Source organism: Salvelinus fontinalis, chromosome 26, assembly GCF_029448725.1.
Source record: "Salvelinus fontinalis isolate EN_2023a chromosome 26, ASM2944872v1, whole genome shotgun sequence".
NCBI classification, from domain to species: Eukaryota; Metazoa; Chordata; class Actinopteri; order Salmoniformes; family Salmonidae; genus Salvelinus; species Salvelinus fontinalis.
In genome coordinates, this window is record NC_074690.1 from 29,371,272 (window position 1) to 29,395,203 (window position 23,932).

A 23,932-nucleotide genomic window follows, 5' to 3' on the forward strand; every position below is an offset into this window, starting at 1 on the left:
CATGAATCAGGACATTGATGGGAGTTGGACTAATGTTTCTGGGTCAGAAGAAGACATAGACTAAATCATTATTTAAAAAAAATCTCAAATACACTATTAATAGGTTACAATACCTGCTATAATTTTTGAAGGAGATTGTAGCCTAGAAACTACAGGACATGGCAACAGGCAGCCTCTAGGTCTTACCACTGGGTGTCAGTATGCACATAATTCATCTGCATTGCAAACACAGTAGATTTTCAATAGAAAATAAAAATTGGACCATACATATGCCACTGGGTAGAGATTAAGGGGACTTTTCTTACCAGCATCCCATTGACAGGTTAACCCTAACCTTAACCAAACCCTTATATTTCCCTTTGCATGTCAACCATATCCCCTTTTTTCCCCTGCCACAGTCTACAATATATACAGTTGAAGTCGGAAGTTTACATACACTTAGGTTGGAGTCATTAAAACTCGTTTTACAACCACTCCACTAAATTCTTGTTAACAAACTATAGTTTTGGCAAGTTGGTTAGGACATCTACTTTGTGCATGACACAAGTCATTTTTCCAACAATTGTTTACAGACAGATTATTTCACTTTTTTTTTATTTTTTTTTATTTATTTAACCTTTATTTAACCAGGTAGGCAAATTGAGAACACGTTCTCATTTACAATTGCGACCTGGCAACTTATAATTCACTGTATCACAATTCCAGTGGGTCAGAAGTTTACATACACTAAGTTGACTGTGCCTTTAAACAGCTTGGAAAATTCAAGAAAATGATGTTATGGCTTTAGAAGCTTCTGATAGGCTAATTGACATCATTTGAGTCAGTTGGATGTGTACCTGTGGATGTATTTCAAGGCCTACCTTCAAACTCTGTGCATCTTTGCTTGACATAATGGGAAAATCAAAAGAAATCAGCCAAGATCTCAGAAAAATAATTGTAGAACTCCACAAGTCTGGTTCATCTTTGGGAGCAATTTCCAAATGCCTGAAGGTACCACGTTCATCTGTACAAACAATAGTACACAAGTATAAACACCACGGGACCATGCAGCCGCCATACCGCTCAGGAAGGAGACGCGTTCTGTCTCTTAGAGATGAACGTACTTTGGTACGAAAGTGCAAATCAATCCCAGAACAACAGCAAAGGACCTTGTGAAGATGCTGGAGGAAACAGGTACAAAAGTACCTACATCCACAGTAAAACGAGTCCTATATTGACATAACCTTAAAGGCCGCTCAGCAAGGAATAAGCCACTGCTCCAAAATCTCCATAAAAAAGCCAGACTACAGTTTGCAACTCCACATGGGGACAAAGATCGTACTTTTTGGAGAAATGTCCTCTGGTCTAATGAAACAAAAATTGAACTGTTTGGCCATAATGACCATCGTTGTGTTTGGAGGAAAAAGGGGGAAGCTTGCAAGCCATAGAACACCTTCTCAACGGTGAAGCACGGGGGTGGTAAGCTCATGTTGAGGGGGTGCTTTGCTGCAGGAGGGACTGGTGCACTTCACAAAATAGATGGCATCATGAGGTATGGAAATTATGTGGATATATTGAAGCAACATCTAGTTTACTAGGATCAAATGTCAGGAATTGTGAAAAACTAAGTTTAAATGGCCAAGGTGTATGCAAACTTCCGACTTCAACTGTAACATGTGAAATGGCATGAGACACAAGCTTTACAGATCCAATCAGTATTGTACATTACAACAATAATATTTTATATAATATTATTCTGTGTAAAATATCACAAAGAATACTCTAGTAATATACATACAAATTGATTGAATTATCAAAACATTTACTGTGGTGTCCATTTAGCAAAACAAAACTTTTTCACTTTCTTCAGTGGTGTTGGCTTTAGTTACATCATGAGAATTGAATCCAGACTACTTTGTAGGGTCTACAGACCCCTACAGACCGTAGTACAGAGTGCAGCTCTCTACATCAGGAGGTGAAGACATGCTGGCCAAAAATAACACCAGCTGAGCGATTATGAGAAAATGACAAACTCTGTGTAACTGATATGAGCTTGGCAGAACAATGTTATTATTATTATCTTTATGGTTGGATTAATGGTCTAAGAATATATAGAAATGAACTCCTTATATCAGCATAAAGAGTGTCATCTATAGTATAGGCTGTTTGACAATTCAAAACAAAGTTTATTGGTCGCATACACAGTTTATTTATTTGGGACTCCTGTGTGGTGCAGCAGTCTAAGGCACTGCATCTCAGCACAAGCGGTGTCACTGCAGTCCCTGGTTCAAATCCAGGCTGGCTGTGATTGGGAGTCTCATAGGGTGGCGCACAATTGGCCCATTGTCGTCCAGGTTTGGCTGTCATTGTAAATAAGAATTTGTTCTGAACTGACTTTCCTAGTTAAATAAATATATTTAAGGTTTATTTGGAATTGTTCACATTTGCAGCTAAAAGCTGAATTGCAGTGTACATAAGCCCAACGTAAGTAAATAACAAATATGAGATGTAGTATACAATATTACAGTTCAGCAGCATGAAGCAGTCTCACAAACTATGGCATAGGGCTGTTGTAGAACCTGTCAGTCAGAGTAGGGGGAAGGTTCAGTTTGTGAATGGATCGGGCAGATCTGCCACATCTGCCACTGACATGGCCTCTCGTCTGAGGCAGCCATTTGTTGTAATCCTGGAACTTTGCAACCTTCTGGGCAAAGGATCTGCAGAGGTGGGTGCGGCGGGACTGCAAGCCCAAGTCATTGCATGCAAAGTCGTAGGAGGTGTAGATGGGGCGCGTGATGATTTTGGCTGCATGTCGTTGGATCTTCTCAAGATGGTTGTGTTGGTGGGCTGTGGGGACCTGGGTGCCATACTGGAGCGGCGTAGGCTACTCGAGAACTGGACGGACAAAGCAGGTGTAGAGTGTCAGAATGTTTAGCAGATGTTAAACAAAAATGTCAAACAAGTACACAACATTATCAAAAACAATCTAGTTAACAACCCAAATCACACTTTATCACTAATCCAAATGCAATCTAGGCGTATATACATTAAAAATATATACTTAGAATGATATGTATAGCAGTAGATTTGACACTCATCATATTAGTATCAGCTGATATCAGATCAACATTTCACACTGTTATTATTACTACGTAGTTACGGGTTTTTGTGTGATTTAATGTAAAATTGGACTGAGCAGGTACTAAGTCTCCATTCTGTAGCTCTCTAATTATTCAGATTATTATGACACATAACTTTATAAGTATATACACTGATTGTACAAAACATTAGGAACACCTTCCTAATATTCCATTGCACCCCCTTCTGCCCACAGAACAGCCTCAATCATTAGGGCATGGACTCTACAAGGTGTCAAAAGCGTTCCATAGGGATTCTGGCCCATGTTGATTCCAACGCTTTTTCAAATTCAAATCAAATCAAATTGTGTTACTTACAAGCCCTTAACCAACAATGCAGTTCAAGAAATAGAGTTAAGAAAATATTTACTAAATAAACTAAAGTACAGGTTAGTCGAGATCATTTGTACATGTAGGTAGGGGTAAAGTGACTATGCATAGATAATAAACAGTGAGTAGCAGCCGTGTGAAAACAAAGGGGGGAGGGGGGTAAATAGACCAGGTGGCCATTTGATTAATTGTTCGGCAGTCTTATGGCTTGGGGATAGAAGCTGTTAAGGAGCCTTTTGGTCCTAGACTTGGCGCTCCGGTACCGATTGCCGTGTGGTAGTAAAGAGAACAGTCTATGACTTGGGTGACTGGAGTCTTTGACAATTTTTTGGGCCTTCCTCTGATATCGCCTAGTACATAGGTCCTGGATGGCAGGAAGCTTGGCCCCCGTGATGTACTGGGCCATACGCACTACCCTCTGTAGCGCCTTACAGTCAGATGCAGAGCAGTTGCCATACCAGGCGGTGATGCAACCAGTCAGGATGCTCTCGAGGGTGCAGCTGTAGATCTTTTTGAGGATCTGGGGACCCATGACAAATCTTTTCAGTCTCCTGACAGAGAAAAGGTGCTGTCGTGCCCTCTTCACAACTGTTTTGTTGTGTTTGATAGTTCGTTGATGATGTGGACACCAAGGAACTTGAAACTCTCGACCAGCTCCACAACACCCCTGTTGATGTTAAATCCAGTTCAGTCAGTGTAGATGAAGGTAGGACAAAGGTTAAAGAAGGATTTTTAAGCCTTGAGACAACTGAGACATGGATCGTGTATAAGTGCCATTCAGAGGGTGAATGGGTAAGACAAAATATTTAATCACCTTTGAACAGAGTATGGTAGGTGCCAGGCGCACCAGTTTGAGTGTCAAGAACTACTGGAAAAAGCTTTTATAGGAGTGATTAAGAATATCTTCATAACAATCACCATGCAGTTGAGACTACAAATGTGTCATTATCCTTAAATGTTTTAATTTCATGCCTATTTCATTGCCCGAGATCTTGGAAGAACGTGTGTAGTACTGTATGTAGGAGGCAATTGAACTATCGCCCCGTAGCACTCACTTCTGTAATCATTTAACACAAGATTTTTGTTTGATTTTTCAATTGTTCAGTTACAAAAAGTATGCGGATAGCAGTTCCTGGAGAATGTTACTGGATATTATTCAATCCATAACGTCATTCACAAAATGCAAAATTCCATGTATGAAGTGGATAGATACAGCTGGAATAGGTGATTTGCTCTTACTGATACATTTACACAACTCACATGTATCCTATTCTATCAGATAATAGAGCTAAGGCTAAGCTACTGCTGGCTCTCTTTGAGGGACATGGAGTTTTTGTACCCATAAGTGTTGTCATTCTTTTCCTGCCAACGCCAACCAAAGACTGATGGATGTTTTAGGCTGATTTTGGAGAGCAAAGGGATGCCAGATTCTCATGCCTCTATTTGGTAGCCCAAATGTAAAATATCATATTTATTCATAATTAGATCAAATCAGCCATATTTGACAAATTATCCCAACATTCTAAGGATTCAGTAAAACTTCAGGAATGACATGCATGGAATAATGTTAGAGTGAAGTTAGCTACCAACAAATATTTTTTTTTTTATCGCATATTGCAATGCAATTTCTATATCGCATATTGCAATGCAATTTCTACTGTACCTGTATGGTCTTCAAACTGCCTACTTAATAGAAAGTGTATGAGTACTTCCTCTGCCAACAATCCTTACTGACAAAGCACTGCAAAGGTTATGCTGGGACAGCACTGCATTCCAAGTCCAGCTTCAGGCCAAACCAAATTAACTACTGTGAGATAAAACAAGCAATAAATCGATTCATATGAGTGTGCAGAGGATGTAGTGCAGTGTTTAAACTTTCATTACTTTGACTGTAATTACTGTATCACAAAACCATGAGAACAAGAGCAAAACATTTGTGAAACTCTTCAACACTCCCAAGTTGTCGATATGGATATCTGTCTCTCCAAAATCACCTACTGTACTGTATTTAAAACTATGGTCAAAGAAATGAATAGAGATCTAAAAGAAATGCAATTAACTTTTATGGCTAATGTAAGCTCAGACTGCGAACTCAGGAGGCTCGGAGCCAGAGCACGCTGCTTCTCCCACTGCTCTAAGGCAGTTTCCAATATTATCGCAAGCACTAAGAATACTATGAATACTGATGATACATATGCCTGTCGTTTTTAATTATTTTGTTTTAAGCCTTCCCTAAACCATAGCACTAATCAAATTAATGCCTAAAATGTTCACCTTTGAGTTGTTTTTGTTTTAATCACGTGGAATTAATGCGTCAAAAATAGACAGTCATCCATGGGAGTAGATGTGTTTTTTCATTAGGGAAAATCCGTTTTTTTTTAGTTTAATTGCTTTACTATGTTGAAGACAAGCAATAGGCACTATAAGTTATTGGTTTACTCAGTGCCTGTGTGGTCCAGTGCTGACAGCCACTGACCTCAGCACACATATTCCAGAGTCGGCATAAGCTCGAATCCGGCCCTTTGACTCGTGGACAGTGGCGATTTTAGCATGTAATTCTTGGTGGGGAAAACAAACAAAAAAATTGAGATGCATGCCAACAAAGCCACTACACAACACAACACTAAACAATACATGAATTGCACTATAACGGTGACAAACGGTGCCCACAAATTGTTAGGGCCTATATGAAGCTGTCCCAACAGCAGAGCTTTCTTTTCAGCACCTGGCTATCAGCGGAGCCTTGTCTGGCAGCGGAACAGTTCATTGAGCCTCATTTACTGCCTTTTTAAAAAACATAGCTGACCTGCTTAAATAAATTTGGTTCTACTGACAATTCAAATGTACATACTATGGCATAAGGGAACGATGAGCAGATGAGAGGCAATCCATCATTTTGAGTAAAAATGAGAGAGCTAAGACAGATGTAGTCAATATAACTATTAGTTCAGCACTTTTGAAATGTACAGCTACAGAATTCGGAACATGAGACGTTCTTACAGTATTCTCCCTGTACACTGTGATAGAAAAATTACATATTTACCTGATTTGTTTGATATTAATAGTTAGCAATGAATGCTTAACAAAACTGAGGATATTTCTGTCCTGTTAGTGTCTGTGTTTTTATGGTCTCCACTCTAGTTCCCTGCAGCTAATCTGGGCGTATGGTCACCAGAGATGGCTTGAGCTGACAAATGAGTTAAAGACTGCATTACAGAGACAATAATGTTTTACTATAGATAGCTTAGGAGTAGAACAATCCCTCATTATCTCAAAATCATCCTTGCATCTGGGAAACTAAGCCAGGGTGGGGTTAAGACAACAACCCATGTGCAGATAAGACAGGACGAACCCAGAGTGGATTATGATGCTCCTTGGTCTGTATGAGGGGGGTTGAACCAACCATGACTGAGCATTGTTAGTGTCAGCTATATATAGTACTCTGCATTTGTGTACAGGTTAGGTTACTCTGTCCAACACTCAAGGGTGGGGGGGTCAACCAGCCTCATTATTGCAATAGTTAATCAATGTTAAGTAAGATGATTGTTTGAAGAAATTACCAAATCTCTCTGAGTACTGAATTTCCACCACAACACCAAGTCAGAACCATAGGATAAATAAAGGGGATAAACAGTGCATTCGGAAAGGATTCAGACGCCTTGACTTTTTCTTAATTTTGTTACGTTACAGCCTTATTCTAAAATGTATTAAATCTTTTTTTTCTCTCATCAATCTACACACAATACCCCATAATGACAAAGCATAAACAGGTTTTAGAAATATTTGCTAATTTATAAAAAATAAAGGCTGAAATATCCCATTTAGTATTCAGACCCTTTACTCAGTACTTTGTTGAAGCATCATTGGCAGCGATTACAGCCTTGAGTCTTCTTTAATATGACGCTACAAGCTTGGCACACCTGTATTTGGGAGGTTTTTCATATTTTTCTCTGCAGATCCTCTAAAGCTCTGTCAAGTTGGATGGGGAGCATCACTGCACAGCTATTTTCAGGTCTCCCCAGAGATGTTTGATCGGGTTCAAGTCCGGGCTCTGGCTGGGCCACTCAAGGACATTCAGAGACTTGTCCCCAAGCCACTGCTGCGTTGTCTTGGCTGTGTACTTAGGGTCGTTGTCCTGTTGGAAGGTGAACCTTCGCTCCAGTCTGAGGTCCTGAGCGCTCTGGAGCAGGGTTTCATCAAGGATCTCTCTTTACTTTGCACCGTTCATTTTTCCCTTGATCCTGACTAGTCTCACAGTCCCTGCCGCTGAAAACATCCCCACGGCATGATTGTTTCACCGTATGGATGTTTCACCGTATGGATGGTGCCAGGTTTCCTCCATACGTGACGTTTGGCATTCAGGCCAAGGAGTTCAATCTTCATTTCATCAGACCTGTTTCTCATGGTCTGAGGGTCTTAAGGGGCCTTTTGGCAAACTCCAAGTGGCTTGTCATGTGCCTTTTACTAAGGAGTGGCTTCCGTCTGGCCACTCTACCATAGAGGCCTGACTGGTGGTGCTGCATAGATGGTCATCCTTCTGGAATGTTCTCCCATCTCTTCAGAGGAACTCTGGAGTTCTGTCAGAGTGACCATCGGGTTCTTGGTCACCTCCCTGACCAAGGCCCTTCTCCCCCGATTGGTCAGTTTGGCCGGGCGGCCAGCTCTAGGAAGAGTCTTGGTGGTTCCAAACTTCTTCCATTTCAGAATGATGGAGGCCACTGTGTTCTTGGGGACCTTCAATGCTGCAGATATTTTTGGTACCCTTCTGTCTCGACACAATCCTGTCTCAGAGCTCTACGGACAATTCCTTCGAGCTCATGGCTTAATTTTTGCTCTGACATGCACTGTCTACTGTGGGACCTTATATAGACAAATCATATCCAATCAATTGAATTTACCACAGGTGGACTCCAATCAAGTTGTAGAAACCTCTCAAGGATGATCAATGGAAACAGGATGCACCTGAGCTCAATTTCGAGTCTCATAGCAAAGGGTCTGAATACTTAAGTTCATTTAAAAAATATATATTTAACCTTTATTTAACTAGGCAAGTCAGTTAAAAAAAAATCTTATTTACAATGACGTCCTATACTGGCCAAACCTGGATGACAGTGGGCCAATTGTGTGTCGCCCTATGGGACTCCCAATCACGGCCGGTTATGATAGAGCCTGGATTCGAACCAGGGTGTCTGTAGTGACGCCTCTAGCACTGAGATGCCGTGCCTTAGACCGCTGCGCCACTTGGGAGCCCAAATTACGGATTTCTGTTTTTTATTTGTCATACATTTGCAAAACTTTCTAAAAACCTGTTTTCGCTTTGTAATTATGGGGTTTTGTGTTTAGATTGATGATGATTTTTTTATTTAATCAATTTTAGAGTACGACTGTAACGTAATAAAATGTGGAAAAAGTCAAGGGGTCTGAATACTTTCAGAATGCACTGTAAGTAGACAATGAAATCTCTTACAATATTCTTACAATGTCACACCCTGATCAGTTTCACCTGTCCTCGTTATTGTCTCCACCCCCCCAGGTGTCGCTTGTTTTCCACAGTGTATTTATCCCTGTGTTTCCTGTCTCTCTGTGCCAGTTCGTCTTGTAAGTTCCAAGTCAACCAGCGTTTTTCCCGTACTCCTGCCTTTGCTATTCTCTTTTTTCTACTCCTCCCGGTTTTGACCCTTGCCTGTTCTGGAATCTGTACCTGCCTGCCTGACCATTCTGCCTGCCTTGACCACGAGTCTTTCTGCCACTCTGTACCTCCTGGACTGATCTGGTTTTGACCTTTTGCCTGACCACGACTATTCTCTTACCTACTCCTTTTGCATTATTAAACATTGTAAGACCCCAACCATCTGCCTCCTGTGTCTGCACCTGGGTCTTGCCTTGTGTCATGATATACAATATGATGACATTTCTCTAAAACAAGCTATCGGCTAAATGTACACCAACAAATCAGAACAGTAGGCTAAGTTATGAGGGGGAAAGGGACCAAATTATTATGGTGAGGCACATGGGCTACTAACAGTTTACTACACAATATACACTTAGTATAATTTTCTTAGCTACAGTATTGTCACGCCCTGACCTTAGAGCACCGTTTTATTTCTCTATTTGGTTAGGTCAGGGTGTGATGTAGGGTGGGCATTCTAGTTTCTTTATTTCTATGTTTTCTATTTCTTTGTTTTTGGCCGAGTGTGGTTCCCAATCAGAGGCACCTGTCTATCGTTGTCTGATTGGGAATCATACTTAGGCAGTCCTTTTTCCCTCTTTCATTTGTGGGATCTTATTTTTGCATTGGTTGTTATTTTGCCCTGCAGAACGTCACGTTTGTATTTTGTTTTGTTGTTTTCGGTGTTCATTAATTAAATAAATAGAATGAACACGTACCACGCTGCGCTTTGGTCCACTTCTTCCCATGACGATCGTGACAAGTATATAAATATTACATAATTTATGCAGCACCATACAAAACATTTTTGGACTCGTCTAGTTATTGGTGTTGAAAGCTCAAACCATGATTTGAAGCACCCAAAGTTGGTAAACTTTGCTTATTGGTTGTGTGGTGCATTGGTATAGAAACCTGTTGGTGGAAAATTTGTTGCATATATTTTTTATAATTATAAATATAACATACACATTTTGAAAATCTGATTTATCCCTGTCTGTAGACGGCTCTGATTGTAGTGTAATGAAACAGACAGGAAGAATGAGCTTGTCTGTGGTGGCCCTCAACCTTCTGGGTCCTGTAGCCTGTGTTTGGCCTGATATGGCCTGATATGGTTCTCAATCAGAGGCAGGTGTTTTGTGTTGTCTCTGATTGGGAACCATATTTAGGTATCCTGTTTTGTTGGGTTTTGTGGGTGGTTGTCTTCTGTCTTTGTGTCTATGCACCAGAAGGACTGTTTCGTTTTTTTTTCACATTTGTTGTTTTTGTATTTTGTAGTGTTCACGTTTATTGTCTTAATTAAAGTCATGATGAACACTAACCACACTGCGCTTTGGTCCGATCCCTGCTACACCTCCTCTTCACGATGCATGGCTTTTGTGCACTTTTTAGTGCAATTCCAATTAAATGCATTATTGTGTCTGCAACACATACAGGTGTTGGATGAAGGTCTTGCTAGATCTTCAGAGATTTGGGCAGCCACGTGTCTCTGGGAACATGGCCCACCATTTCTACTGAGATACCTGGGATAGATCCTATCTGTCAGAAGAGGCGGGTATCATTTCTACTGAGATACCTGGGACAGATTCTGTCTGTCAGAACAGGGGGTTATCATTTCTCAACTGACCACACATGGGCTGATAACACATTTTAATTGTTTATAATTTGTACTTGTCCTCTTGCTCAGTTGTGCACCGGGGCCTCCCACTCCTCTTTCTATTCTGGTTGAAGCCAGTTTGCGCTGTTCTGTGAAGGGAGTAATACACAGCGTTGTACGAGATGTTCAGTTTATTGGCAATTTCTCTCATGGAATAGCCTTCATTTCTCAGAACAAGAATAGACTGACGAGTTTCAGAAGAAAGTTAGTTTCTGGCCATTTTGAGCCTGTAATTGAGCCCACAAATGCTGATGCTCCAGATACTCAACTAGTCTAAAGAAGGCCAGTTTTATTCCTTCTTTAATCAGAACAACAGTTTTCAGCTGTGCTAACATAATTGCAAAAGGGTTTTCTAATGATCAATTAACCTTTTAAAATTATAAACTTGGATTAGCTAGCACAACGTGCCATTGGAACACAGGTGTGATGGTTGCTGATAATGGGCTTCTGTACGCCTATGTAGATATTCAATAAAAACCCTGACGTTTCCAGCTACAATAGTAATTTACAACATTAGCAATGTCTACACTGTATTTCTGATCAATTTGATGTTATTTTAATGGATAATTTTTCTTCTTTTTCTTTCTTTAAAAAACAAGGACCTTTCTAAGTGACCCCAAACTTTTAAATAGTAGTGTATGTCTGAAAGTTGTCCAGAACATTGATAACATGTACTTTACCTACAGGATGCAACATATTTTTACACCATTGAATTCCATTTAGTTTTGTGTCCATATAAATGCTATTGCCTTTTACAAATGTTACAGAATAAAAACGGGTATATACTGTAACTGAGTGTATAAGAATCATGAACTTGATGTCTTGCTAGAGAAAGTGTTTGGGAAGTCCAAATGCATGAGCAGAGATTTTAGCAGCAGTTGTAGTGAGGAAAAAAAACACCAGAGGGCGAGCCTGACAAAGTAAACTCAGCCTGCAGTGGAATATTCCTTTGTGAATATTCAATCGATGTCTCTATTTGAAGACTGGTTATGATATACATTTTGCAAATAAGCAAGTCCTATAAAGACAAGGAATGAAAGGAATAATAGGGGAAACAACATAGGATAAAGTTACTTTGACACAATGTCGACTACCTGCTGAAATGTTTTGTACACTGCTAAATATGATGAGAAAGTATGTCCCTGGTCGACCTCATCACAGATCATTTGTATAGGCCCAGACATAAGCCAATTATCTCTTGGACCTGTTCGGTTCCACACTGATTTGGAGTCTTGCAGTGCTAGAACCTAACTGACCCCTAGCATGGGAGTGTCTGCCTTTCTACTATAAATCACTGAAGAGAACTATCAATGCGATTTAATTTCCCCTAGTAGGCAACTTTAAATTGGCAGAGGTACTCAGGCACCCAAAATGTCTTTGCTTGTACAAGTTTCCCCATCAATGCAGTCACCTGGAAGCAACCATGGCACTGTACAGCAACTTGTTACCTCTGTTAGATGGGCACTGGCTTCATTTCCAGCTGAGTTTACATTTCTTTGTGATGTGGGTTGATTCATTTAGAAGTCTTAGTAGTACTGTAGGATTGAAGTCAGCATGACCTAAGGTTCTGAGAATCTGATCCCCAGGAATACACTCATAAAGCAGGGAGCAAAGCTTGCCCTCTACATAGAGGATGCCAGCTTTCTCCTGTGAAAATGCTCATTATACCCACCTGAGGAAAATAACTTGTGTCTGGAACTTGGGTTGATACTGACTGAAGTGTAAAAAGCCTTATCAGTTCTGATGGTTTTGAACACAGTTGATTTGATCTGCAGAGCTCAGTGGGGTCATGCTCCATAACATGGCAGGGAGTAGGTCTACCGTAGGAGAACAAGGACAGTGCAAAACTTTTCTTAGTGTAATGAATGCAGGCACAAAGCTATTGAGGCTTGTAAGAACATAGACAGTGATTTTTGGGTGGTTGGAAATCTGCTTGAACAATACAGTAATAGATCATTCAGCGAAAAATAATTAAACTCACAGTAAATGTGATAATAGAAAAAAATTACATCTTAAAACAAACAAAATACAGAAATACTGTTCTAAAGAAATTCTGAATTTACATATGAGTGGGCTGTCATTGCTCAAAGTTTACCTTGCAGTCACTTTGAGTGGGATGGCTGGAATCAGAACCAGAGTCTTTCAATAGTTCAACCTGCGAACGTTCTGGAGGAGGCGTGGTCTGCCGCGTAATTTATCGCTAAATCCGAATTTGGCATATAAATGCAGGGAGCGCTCGTATTTGAGATATTATACAGGTAACTCTCTCGACTTTTTGTTGGATGTACGATACTTTACCCGGGCAAACTTTCTTATTACGAAAGTTTTGGCTCCTGTTATGAGAGATGTCATAAATCTTAGGATGTATGAAGAGTAGCTTTCATTCGGCTGGAATAAAACTTTTGGAGTTGGACATTGTTTCCTGGGGATAGTTGACCAGATTTAACAACAGTGTTCGGTGAAAGGTAAATCATTTGTAAATGTTATATTCGTCATTGGGATAACGAAAATACTGTTTTGTATTATAACAGGAATAGCCTGTCTAGGCAGACTTGTTGCCTCCAACAATGTATCAACGCTACTACGGTGGGTCGGGTTTACTAGACTATAACAGGATCAGATGAGACTTACCTTATCAGCCTGTGAGGGAATTTCACATGCAATATGCATGGTCATGAAATATTGCATGTGCTTGGCAAAAACGTACATGTTTTCCTTGTGAGAAATTGTGCGAACAGTTCAATTGACCTACTATCATGCACTTAAAATACACCAAAAATATATATGTACAGTATCAGTTCTAGTGTATGATATCCATGTGCCAAAGATGTGATAATTCATAAGTACTCACATTCAAGTGAATGTATTAATCAATAACAAATAGCATACAATGGATTGCAGGTCTCTGAATGCTTGTATTTTATTTTGTCTCTTGTTTAGCCAACAGAATACAGATTTTTGTATTGAAGGCTTGAGAGGCTGATCAGTCATTATGAAGTGTGGAACTCAGGACTGGCTACGAGGGTTTGGGCTGCTATTCTTTGTGCAAACAGTACTTTCTATGGTGATCCCTAACTCTACTCACCTGGAGATGTTACTGGAGAAGTATATGAACAAAGATGATGAGTGGTGGGTGTCCAAACAGCGAGGGAAGAGAGCCATCACTGAGGGTGATATGCACCTCATACTCGATTTGCACAACAACCTGAGAGGTCAAGTTTATCCTCAAGCTTCAAATATGGAGTATATGGTAAGCTAAACCAGGACCTGCTGTGTCTGCATCACACATTTCTGTTATATTTAGGTCATCCTAAGATGAACTGTAGGCAATTGGAATATGACTTGCCCATACTGGAGAACGTAGGAGATTGTACAGTACTACAGATTGAAGCAAGTGTTAGTTAGTTATTTTGCACTGATACTTCATCTTAGCTAATGATACTTGCTCAACGACTCAAGACATCTAGGCTTGAGAATCGGGAACATTTTCAAACCAATTCAACCATCCATGGGTTTCAGCAGAGCACAACTGCAAAGTCAGGGCCAACTCGGAGGTTTCACACCAAGTTCTGGGAGCACAGAGTGCTCAAATAGATCAAAACCTAAAAACAAGCCTGACCGACAGCCAAGCAATAAAGCCAGTGTGTTACTGGCCCTGCCAAACCTCAAGCTCTGCCCCCTGCCTTGGTAACCGGCCAGCTCTCACCTCCGCTGTTATCGTGCACTCTGCCTCAACCATTTCAACTCACATCTTCAAATAGTAGTCTTTATCTTTGCATTTCATTTGGCAACAAAGCTGGATCTGTGTTGATTCAAACATGTAACAGTTGAGCATCATCCTTTGAAGTATGGTGGTTAATTTGGACGGTTTCCCATGCATAAATGGAGATTTGTATCCTGTGTGGATACACTGTGGTCCTGTGTGGCTCAGATGTTAGAGCATGGCGCTTGCGCTGCCAGGGTGGTCAGTTCGATTCCCAGGACCACCCATATGTAAAATATATGCACGCATGACTGTCAGTCGCTTTAGATAAAAGTGTCTGCTAAATGGCATATATAGTATTGCCCATTGCTTTAAGCAGTGCAGAATGCAGATATCACTAATGTAATGTTCTACACATGGAAGACATTAGGACTGTACAGGGCAGCCGGCTGGCACATTTTTCAATTAACCTTGATGGGTGTTAGTGCAGTTAAACTGCAGAACAGCAGCACACTACACCTATTCTTCTAATGGGCAATTTTACTACAACTTGGCTGAAACGTTAGAATTCCTCAAGTCATATCTACGTAGTTCTTTGTAAGAAACAAGTGGTGCACAAATAGATGATAGTTTTTAACTTCACTTGACCCGTTTATAAGATCTCGATCATGTAGGTTGTTGCACTTTAGTGCAGACCCACTGGGCACACACTGGTTGAACCAACGTAGAATAGACATTGAATTGACGTCTGGGCCCAGTGGAGAGTTGATGCAAAGAGACCAGTAATACTAAAAATGCCATCAGGGCCCCCCAATACTTTCTGTGAAGAATGTTAGAATTTGTATTTAAAATTTGTTTGTCAAGAGTTTTGTCTTTCAAGAGTAATACTAATACAAGCTGTATTAAGTGTAGCACTAGCACCAATCTGATGTGCCTGCAGATATGTCTTTATCTTATCAGAACAACTCTGACTTTGGGATTTCAAAGGTTTGGGATACAGATCTGGAGAGGAGTGCTGAGCACTGGGCACACACCTGCCTGTGGGAGCATGGACCACAACACATGCTAACTCAGATTGGACAAAACCTGGGTGCCCACTGGGGAAGGTCTGTATAGTATCTGGAGAGATGACCAGTTTGATTATATCATTATACTGTTATTCTCTATGCCCATTTCCTAACATGTTGCGGGGTCCTATAAACTCATGAGGCAACCAATGTGAGATTAGACTGTACAGTGAGTACTGATACTGTATAATGCTGTGGGTTGTGTCTAGTTTAGGGTTTCCCAAAATCGGTCCCGGGGCCTCCCATGGGTGCGTATTTAGTTTTTTGCCCTAGCACTACACAGCTGATTAAAATAATCAACTCATCATCAAGCTTTGATTATTTGAATCAGCTGTGTAGTACTAGGGCAAAAAACTAAACACTCAACCCTGGGAGGCCCCAGGACCGAGTTTGGGAAACCCTAGTTAGTTAAATTGTTTAGTTTCTACTTTCCTCAGAGACCGACCACCAACATTTCACGTTCAGGCCTGGTATGATGAAGTGAGAGACTACAGCTATCCCTATCCACAGGAGTGTAACCCACACTGCCCTTTCAGATGTTCTGGTCCTGTCTGCACTCACTACACACAGGTAAGAGTGTCCTATAACAATATCATAAAACCTTATTTAAGGTCAGAAAAGTCTAAGAGGACTACTAACTGAAGGTAGCTACTCTGTTTGTCTTTGCAGATGGTTTGGGCAACAAGCAGCCATATTGGATGTGCTATTAATGTGTGCTACAACATGAATGTGTGGGGCATGATTTGGACTAAAGCTGTGTACTTGGTTTGCAACTACTCACCGCCGTAAGTTTGAAAGGTTTTTTAATTGTTCTATGTCCCGCCCCCCCCCCAAAAAAAGTTCAGATTCAGATTCTTATTTTCAACTGCTGTATGTTATGTAGTGTATGGTAACTGGGAAGGATTGGGTCAAAAGGTTCAGTGTGTTTTATGATGTCATTTGTGTGCAGGGGAAACTGGTGGGGGCATGCCCCATACAAACATGGCAGCCCGTGCTCTGCCTGTCCGCCCAGCTACGGTGGAGGCTGTAGGGATAATCTCTGCTATACAGGTCGGCTGCTTTCAGAAGTTGTGCCATAACAAATTGGTTGCTTTCATGCATTTTGTTTTGCAGAGTATATTACATGTGATGTGACACTTGTTCTTCTTCAGAGAATGGAGTAGACCGACGTCCTGCCCCTGAACTAGAGGAGACAAACTACATCGAGCCGAAGGCCCAAGAGCCAAGGTCGAGACCGCAACCCCCAATACCATCACTCAATGACAACATGGAGAGGAATGAGGTGGTCAGCACAGTGCAAATGTGTAAGAATTTATCACAAATTTGACACTGTTTCTAATACACAATGTCATTATACAGTAGGATAAAAGTCTATATTTGGTATCACTGCGAGAAGGTCTAAGTGAAATTGTTTTTCTTATTTTCAAAGGTCAACAGATGGACTGTGAGACAAAGCTGCGTGATCGTTGTAAAGAAACCACTTGTAATAGGTAGGCCTAAGTTGTTCCTAAAGTGGATGTTGTCACTTTCCTAGGTTTACAAATCAAATGTAATTTGTCACATGCGCTGAATACAACAGGTGTAGACCTCACAGTGAAACGCTTACTTACAAGCCCTTAACCAACAATGCTGTTTTTTTGTAAAAATTAAATGTAACCTTTAAGAAAATACCCCCCCAAAAAGTAAGAGATAAAAGTAACAAATAATTAAAGAGCATCAGTAAAATAACAATAACGAGGCTATATACAGGGGGTACTAGTACAGAGTCAATATGCGGGGCACCGGTGTTTACATTTACATTTAAGTCATTTAGCAGACGCTCTTATCCAGAACGACTTACAAATTGGTGCATTCACCTTATGATATCCAGTGGAACAGCCACTTTACAATAGTGCATCTAAATCTTTTAAGGGGGGGGGGGGGTTAGAAGGATTACTTTATCCTATCCTAGGTATTCCTTAAAGAGGTGGGGTTTCAGGTGTCTCCGGAAGGTGGTGATTGACTCCGCTGTCCTGGCGTCGTGAGGGGGTTTGTTCCACCATTGGGGTGCCAGAGCAGCGAACAGTTTTGACTGGGCTGAGCGGGAACTGTACTTCCTCAGAGGTAGGGAGGCGAGCAGGCCAGAGGTGGATGAACGCAGTGCCCTTGTTTGGGTGTAGGGCCTGATCAGAGCCTGAAGGTACGGAGGTGCCGTTCCCCTCACAGCTCCGTAGGCAAGCACTATGGTCTTGTAGCAGATGCGAGCTTCAACTGGAAGCCAGTGGAGAGAGCGGAGGAGCGGGGTGACGTGAGAGAACTTGGGAAGGTTGAACATCAGACGGGCTGCGGCGTTCTGGATGAGTTGTAGGGGTTTAATGGCACAGGCAGGGAGCCCAGCCAACAGCGAGTTGCAGTTATCCAGACGGGACATGTCAAGTGCCTGGATTAGGACCTGCGCCGCTTCCTGTGTGAGGCAGGGTCGTACTCTGCGGATGTTGTAGAGCATGAACCTACAGGAACGGGCCACCGCCTTGATGTTAGTTGAGAACGACAGGGTGTTGTCCAGGATCACGCCAAGGTTCTTAGCACTCTGGGAGGAGGACACAATGGAGTTGTCAACCGTGATGGCGAGATCATGGAACTGGCAGTCCTTCCCCGGGAGGAAGAGCAGCTCCGTCTTGCCGAGGTTCAGCTTGAGGTGGTGATCCGTCATCCACACTGATATGTCTGCCAGACATGCAGAGATGCGATTCGCCACCTGGTTAAAATCACCTGGTGTTGAGGTAATTGAGGTAATATGTACATGTAGGTAGAGTTATTAAAGTGACTATGCATAGATAATAACAGAGTAGCAGCAACGTAGAAAGGGGGGGAAATGCAAATAGTCTGGGTAGCCATTTGATTAGATATTCAGGAGTCTTATGGTTTGGGATATAGAAGCTGTTAAGAAGCCTCTTGGACCTAGACTTGGCTCTTCGGTACCGCTTTCCGTGCGGTAGCAGAGAGAACAGTATATGACTAGGGTGATTGGAGTCTTTGACAAATTTTAGGGCCCAGCCTCTGACACCGCCTGGTATAGAGGTCCTGATTTTCAGGAAGCTTGGCCCCGGTGACGTACTGGGCCGTACGCGTCACCCTCTGTAGTGCCTTGCGGTCAGAGGCCGAGCAGTTGGCATATCAGTCATGTCTCTGACCACCTCCCTATAGGCTGTCTCATCATTGTCTGTGATCAGGCCTGCCACTGTTGTCATCTGCAAACGTAATGATGGTGTTGGAGTCGTGCCTGGCTGTGCAGTCATGAGTGAACAGGGAGTGCAGGAGGGGACTGGGCACGCACCCCTGAGTGGCCCCCATGTTGAGGATCAGCGTGGCGGATGTGTTGTTACCTACCCTCACCACCTGGGGGCAGCCCGTCAGGAAGTCCAGGATCCAGCTGCAGAGGGAGGTGTTTAGTCCCAGGATCCTTAGCTTAGTGATGACCTTTGAGGGCAATATGGTGTTGAATGCTGAGCTGTAGTCAATGAATATCATTCTCACATAGGTGTTCTTTTTGTCCAGGTGTGGAGTGCAATAGAGATTGCATCATCTGTGGATCTGTTGGGGCGGTATCCAAATTGGAGTGGGTCTAGGGTTTCTGGGATAATGGTGTTGATGTGAGCCATGAACAGCCTTTCAAAGCACTTCATGGCTACAGACGTGAGTGCTACGGGTCAGTAGTCATTTAGGCAGGTTACCTTAGTGCTCCTGGGCACAGGGACTATGGTGGTCTGCTTGAAACATGTTGGTATTACAGACTCAGACAGGGAGAGTTTGAAAATGTCTGTGAAGACACTTGCCAGTTGATCAGAGCATGCTCTCATGCATGTTTCACTGTAACTTGCTTTGACACGAGCATTATTTAGCTCGTCTGGTAGGCTCGTGTCACTGGGCATTTCTCGGCTGTGCTTCCCTTTGTAGTCTGTAATAGTTTGCAAGCCCTGCCACATCTGACGAGCGTCGGAGACATTTTAGAACAATTCGATCTTAGTCCTGTATTGATGCTTTGCCTGTTTTATGGTTCATCGGAGGGCATAGCGGGATTTCTTTTAAGTTTCCGGGTTAGTCCCGCTCCTTGAAAGCGGCAGCTCTACCCTTTAGCTCAGTGCGGATTTTGCCTATAATCCATGACTTCTGGTTGGGGTATGTACGCACAGTCACTGTGGGGACGGCATCATTGATGCACAGTGACTGATGTGGTGTACTCCTCAATTCCATCGGAAGAATCCCGGAATATATTCCAGTGGGTGCCTTCAAAACAGTCCTGTAGCTTAGCCACTGCTTCATGGTGCTTCCTGCTTTAGTTTTTGCTTGTAAACAGGAATCAGGAGGATATACAGTGGGGCAAAAAAGTATTTAGTCAGCCACCAATTGTGCAAGTTCTCCCACTTAAAAAAATGAGAGAGGCCTGTAATTCTCATCATAGGTACACTTCAACTATGACAGTCAAAATTAGAAAAAAAATCCAGAGTCTACAATCTACAATCCTACATTGTAGGATTTTTAATGAATTTATTTGCAAATTATGGTGGGAAATAAGTATTTGGTCAAAAACAAAAGTTTATCTCAATACTTTGTTCTATACCCTTTGTTGGCAATGACAGAGGTCAAACGTTTTCTGTAAGTCTTCACAAGGTTTTCACACACTGTTGCTGGTATTTTGGCCCATTCCTCCATGCAGATCTCCTCTAGAGATCTGGCCCAGTACATCACTGCGGCCGAACTCACTGCCATCCAGAACCTCTATACCAGGCGGTGTCAGAGGAAGGCCCAAAATATTGACAGACTCCAGCCACCCAAGCCATAGACTGTTCTCTCTGCTACTGCATGGCAAGTGGTACCAATGAACCAAGTCTGGAAACAATAGGAGCCTGAACACTTTAATCCGACCTATATGTACATAGCTACCTCAATTACCTCATACCCCTGCACATCGACTCAGTACTGTTACTCCCTGTATTTAGACATGTTTTTTATTTTTATTATTCACTGTGTAATTATTCCTCGTCACTATTTCTGTTTACATTTTTTCTTTAACTGTGCATTTTTGAAAAAGGAAGTAAGCATTTCACTGTTAGTCTACACCTGTTGTTTACGAAGCATGTGGCAAATAACATTTGATTTGCAGAGTTAATTGAAAATAATGCCATTGTTGACTTGATTTTTGTTTCATTAATTAGGGTATTTTATCTTGAACCATATGGTCTATCAAGTATAAACTCATGGACAATATGGATACAGATATAAAAAATTCACTTTATTAATATTTTTTTGTTTGTTATTCTAGTATAAATTACCAAAGTTACTATAGCTTGCCATGGAATACCTTTTAATTACCAAAATTACCCTACACTTAACCATTCTCACTAATTTCTGTGAATGGGTCAAAACTGAGTTTGAAATGTTATTTCTTCCTACAGGTACGAGTGTCCTCCTGGATGCTTGTCCAGCCCAGGAAAAGTCATAGGGACTGCGTATTATGATATGGTACGAACTTATATATATATATATTTTTTTTTTTACTTCTATTACCTTTTCAAATGTCTTCCAACTGCATGAGTTGTGGGATACTAGATATAAAATAACAGTACAACTTCAGTCATTTTATTTATGTATTTTTATTATCTAATTAAAATAATTAGGGAAAGCCAAAACCTCCCCTCTTTAGGGCTCCTAAGTGGCGCAGCGGTCTAAGGCACTGCATCTCAGTGTAAGAGGTCCCTAGTTCAAATCTGTGACTGGGAGTCACATAGGGCGGTGCACAATTGGCCCAGTGTCATCCAGGTTTGGCTGGGGTAGGCCATCATTGTAAATAAGAAGTTGTTCTTAACGGACTTGCCTAGTTAAATAAAGGTTACATGAACTATGCAATTGACTTTGTACTACGTCAAACATCTGGGTCCTGTCCCCACAGTAATTAAAGATGTATATAAAATTGTGTTTGTAGATGAATTTACTTCTACCAGATGCCTTTTTATTCTGTTTTTTTTTTTTTTTGCGCTGAAGACCATTGGGCTGCATTTTTGCCCATTGATGATCATTCAAAAAGCCTACAGAAGTTCAAAAACCGCAAGGCATGGATAATGTATGGAAAATGCCATGTCCTTTTCATAGCGTATAAAGAGTAGTGAAACGTGTTTCATTTTTCAGCAATCAAGTGTTTGTGGAGCTGGTTTACACGCTGGAATAATAGACAATGATGGAGGCTGGCTGGATGTTACAAGACAAGGAAGAAAACCACATTTCACAAAGTCATACAAAAATGGAATTCAGTCTCTTGGGTGAGTTAATTTTACACAGCTTTGTCTCAACTGGCACCCAATTCTGTATGCAGTACACTACTTTTGACCAGGGCCCACAGGGCTCTGGTCAAAATAATTACACTTTATAGGGAATTTGATTCCATTTGGTATGCAACTGCACTCTATTATGTTTGTTTATAATAAAGCAGCAAGTCACGTTTTCACACCATATTATTCAAATTTACAGGATGAACAGGAGTGCAAATGCTTTCAAAGTATTCTCTGTACCAGGTATGTCTGATCTAGTTTCACCTTTGTCTCAATATGCATGTATTTTTCAAATGACATTGTGGCATCTTTGCTTCTCAGTAAAGGCAGTACCGTGTGAGACCACTGTTGCACGGTTCTGTCCCTACAAAAGACCTGCACGGCACTGTCCAAGGTAAAGAAAGAGTTCACTCTAATAAACCAAACGTGATACTCTTCTTCTGTAAAGTTGATTGGTTTGGATAGGTATAGACAACACCTGCATTGCTTGCTGTTTGGGGTTTTAGGATGGGTTTCTGTACAGCACTTTGTGACATCAGCTGATGTAAGAAGGGCTTTATAAATAAATTTGATTGATTGACTACTGTGATCATGGCTATTTTCCTTCACCAGGTTGTATTGTCCCCGCAATTGTCTGCATGAGACCCGTGCCAGAGTCATTGGAACACAATATTATTCGGATGTAAGTCTGGCTGACAATGGCCTTCTATACAGATTATATTTCTCTCCATAGAACTGACGTTTGTGCTATGCTAATCTACCTTATTTTTTATAGAAATCCAGTATATGTCGAGCAGCCATCCATGCTGGTGTAATTCAGAATGACTCAGGAGGCTACCTGGATGTGCAACCCGTGGACAAGAGGAGACAGTACAGCGGTAGCTATCAGAATGGAATCGCTTCAGAAAGGTACGGGATTTGGATAAGGGAAATACAGGTCAATTGTGGGGTTTTGACTTTGTTCCAAATACTTTTGGATGCATAATGGCTAGGGACCAGGAGTTTTTCCTAGTCAGCTATTGTGATCAGAAAAAACTCCTTCCCTTTGCTGATACAGTATGGAGATGTAGACTAGTATACCTTGGCTTGATGGTGTAAACTGTTCTTAGCTGAATCCAAACTAACACCAGTGTTCATTCTCCCCCCAGCCTACAGAATCCCTCAGGTGGCAAAGCATTCAGAGTATTTGCAGTCATTTGAATTCACATTGCAAGGACACTGGCAGAAAGGTACGGGATGAAAAAGAGCACTTGTCATTTCACGTCCAGTAATCACATTGCTTATGGTTTCCTTCTCTTGCCAAGCTGCACAACCTATTTAAAGATATACATTTGAACAGTGTATCTTTAAGCTTGTTTATTTGATGTATATAATATGTTGTAAATAAGTTGAATGTAAAAATGTTAAAGCAATCTCTCATAGATATTTGTATCAGAACAGAAAAATATGTACGGTAATGTGCATGCATAGTAAATGTTTTCATTCTATGATATTTAAAATGTATTGTTTTTATTTTATTTTGTATGCATATTTTTAAGTATTTTATACGTTTTGATGGCTGATGTTGTATTTCATGATACAAAATGTATAGTCTTTATTCATAGATTTTTACAGTTCAAGCCTGGCTGGCCAGGAGTGTCAGAAAATGTCATAGCCTGAACCGAAAAGGGTGTGAGACAGCCGAAATATGCATTATTTATTTACATTTATAAATAAATCAATGGTAAATTCTGAAAAGACAGAGCATTCTTTCATTCAAGAAGGGCTTTATAAATAAATGTGATTGATTCCTATGTCTTGTTGCTGAACATACACGATCGCCATGATCTGTTCCAAGAACACCTTTATTATCAGTTCTCCGTTGATTGATGCTGTTCATAATACAGGAGTGTACAAAGTGCTACCTGACGTTGTTAGAAAAGCTTTGTCCTATCACTTTCAATGTTCTGGAAAATACTGCTATTCTGTGATGGATGGCCAAGAGGGTACGTTCTTACTGTCCTGGATCAACATTTGTTTGTAAAGGCATTACTAATCTTCAGGGTATTCAGTAGTAAAGCTTTTCATATTTCTATGCTCTAGAATGCCC

General features: G+C 41.2%; 1 protein-coding gene across 1 annotated transcript; it reads left to right on the plus strand.

Annotated features, from left to right (window-relative positions):
* The first annotated feature begins 12,862 nt into the window (after positions 1-12,862).
* Positions 12,863-23,602, plus strand: LOC129824069 (cysteine-rich secretory protein LCCL domain-containing 1-like). Its single transcript, XM_055883368.1, has 15 exons — positions 12,863-13,233; positions 13,709-14,018; positions 15,459-15,577; positions 15,976-16,108; positions 16,208-16,323; positions 16,488-16,588; positions 16,690-16,842; positions 16,968-17,028; positions 20,974-21,040; positions 21,704-21,834; positions 22,043-22,086; positions 22,165-22,237; positions 22,456-22,525; positions 22,619-22,752; positions 22,992-23,602. The coding sequence occupies exons 2-15, from the start codon at positions 13,761-13,763 to the stop codon at positions 23,041-23,043; spliced, it is 1,512 nt and encodes a 503-aa protein (XP_055739343.1). The 5' UTR covers positions 12,863-13,233; positions 13,709-13,760; the 3' UTR covers positions 23,044-23,602.
* Positions 23,603-23,932: the final 330 nt, after the last annotated feature.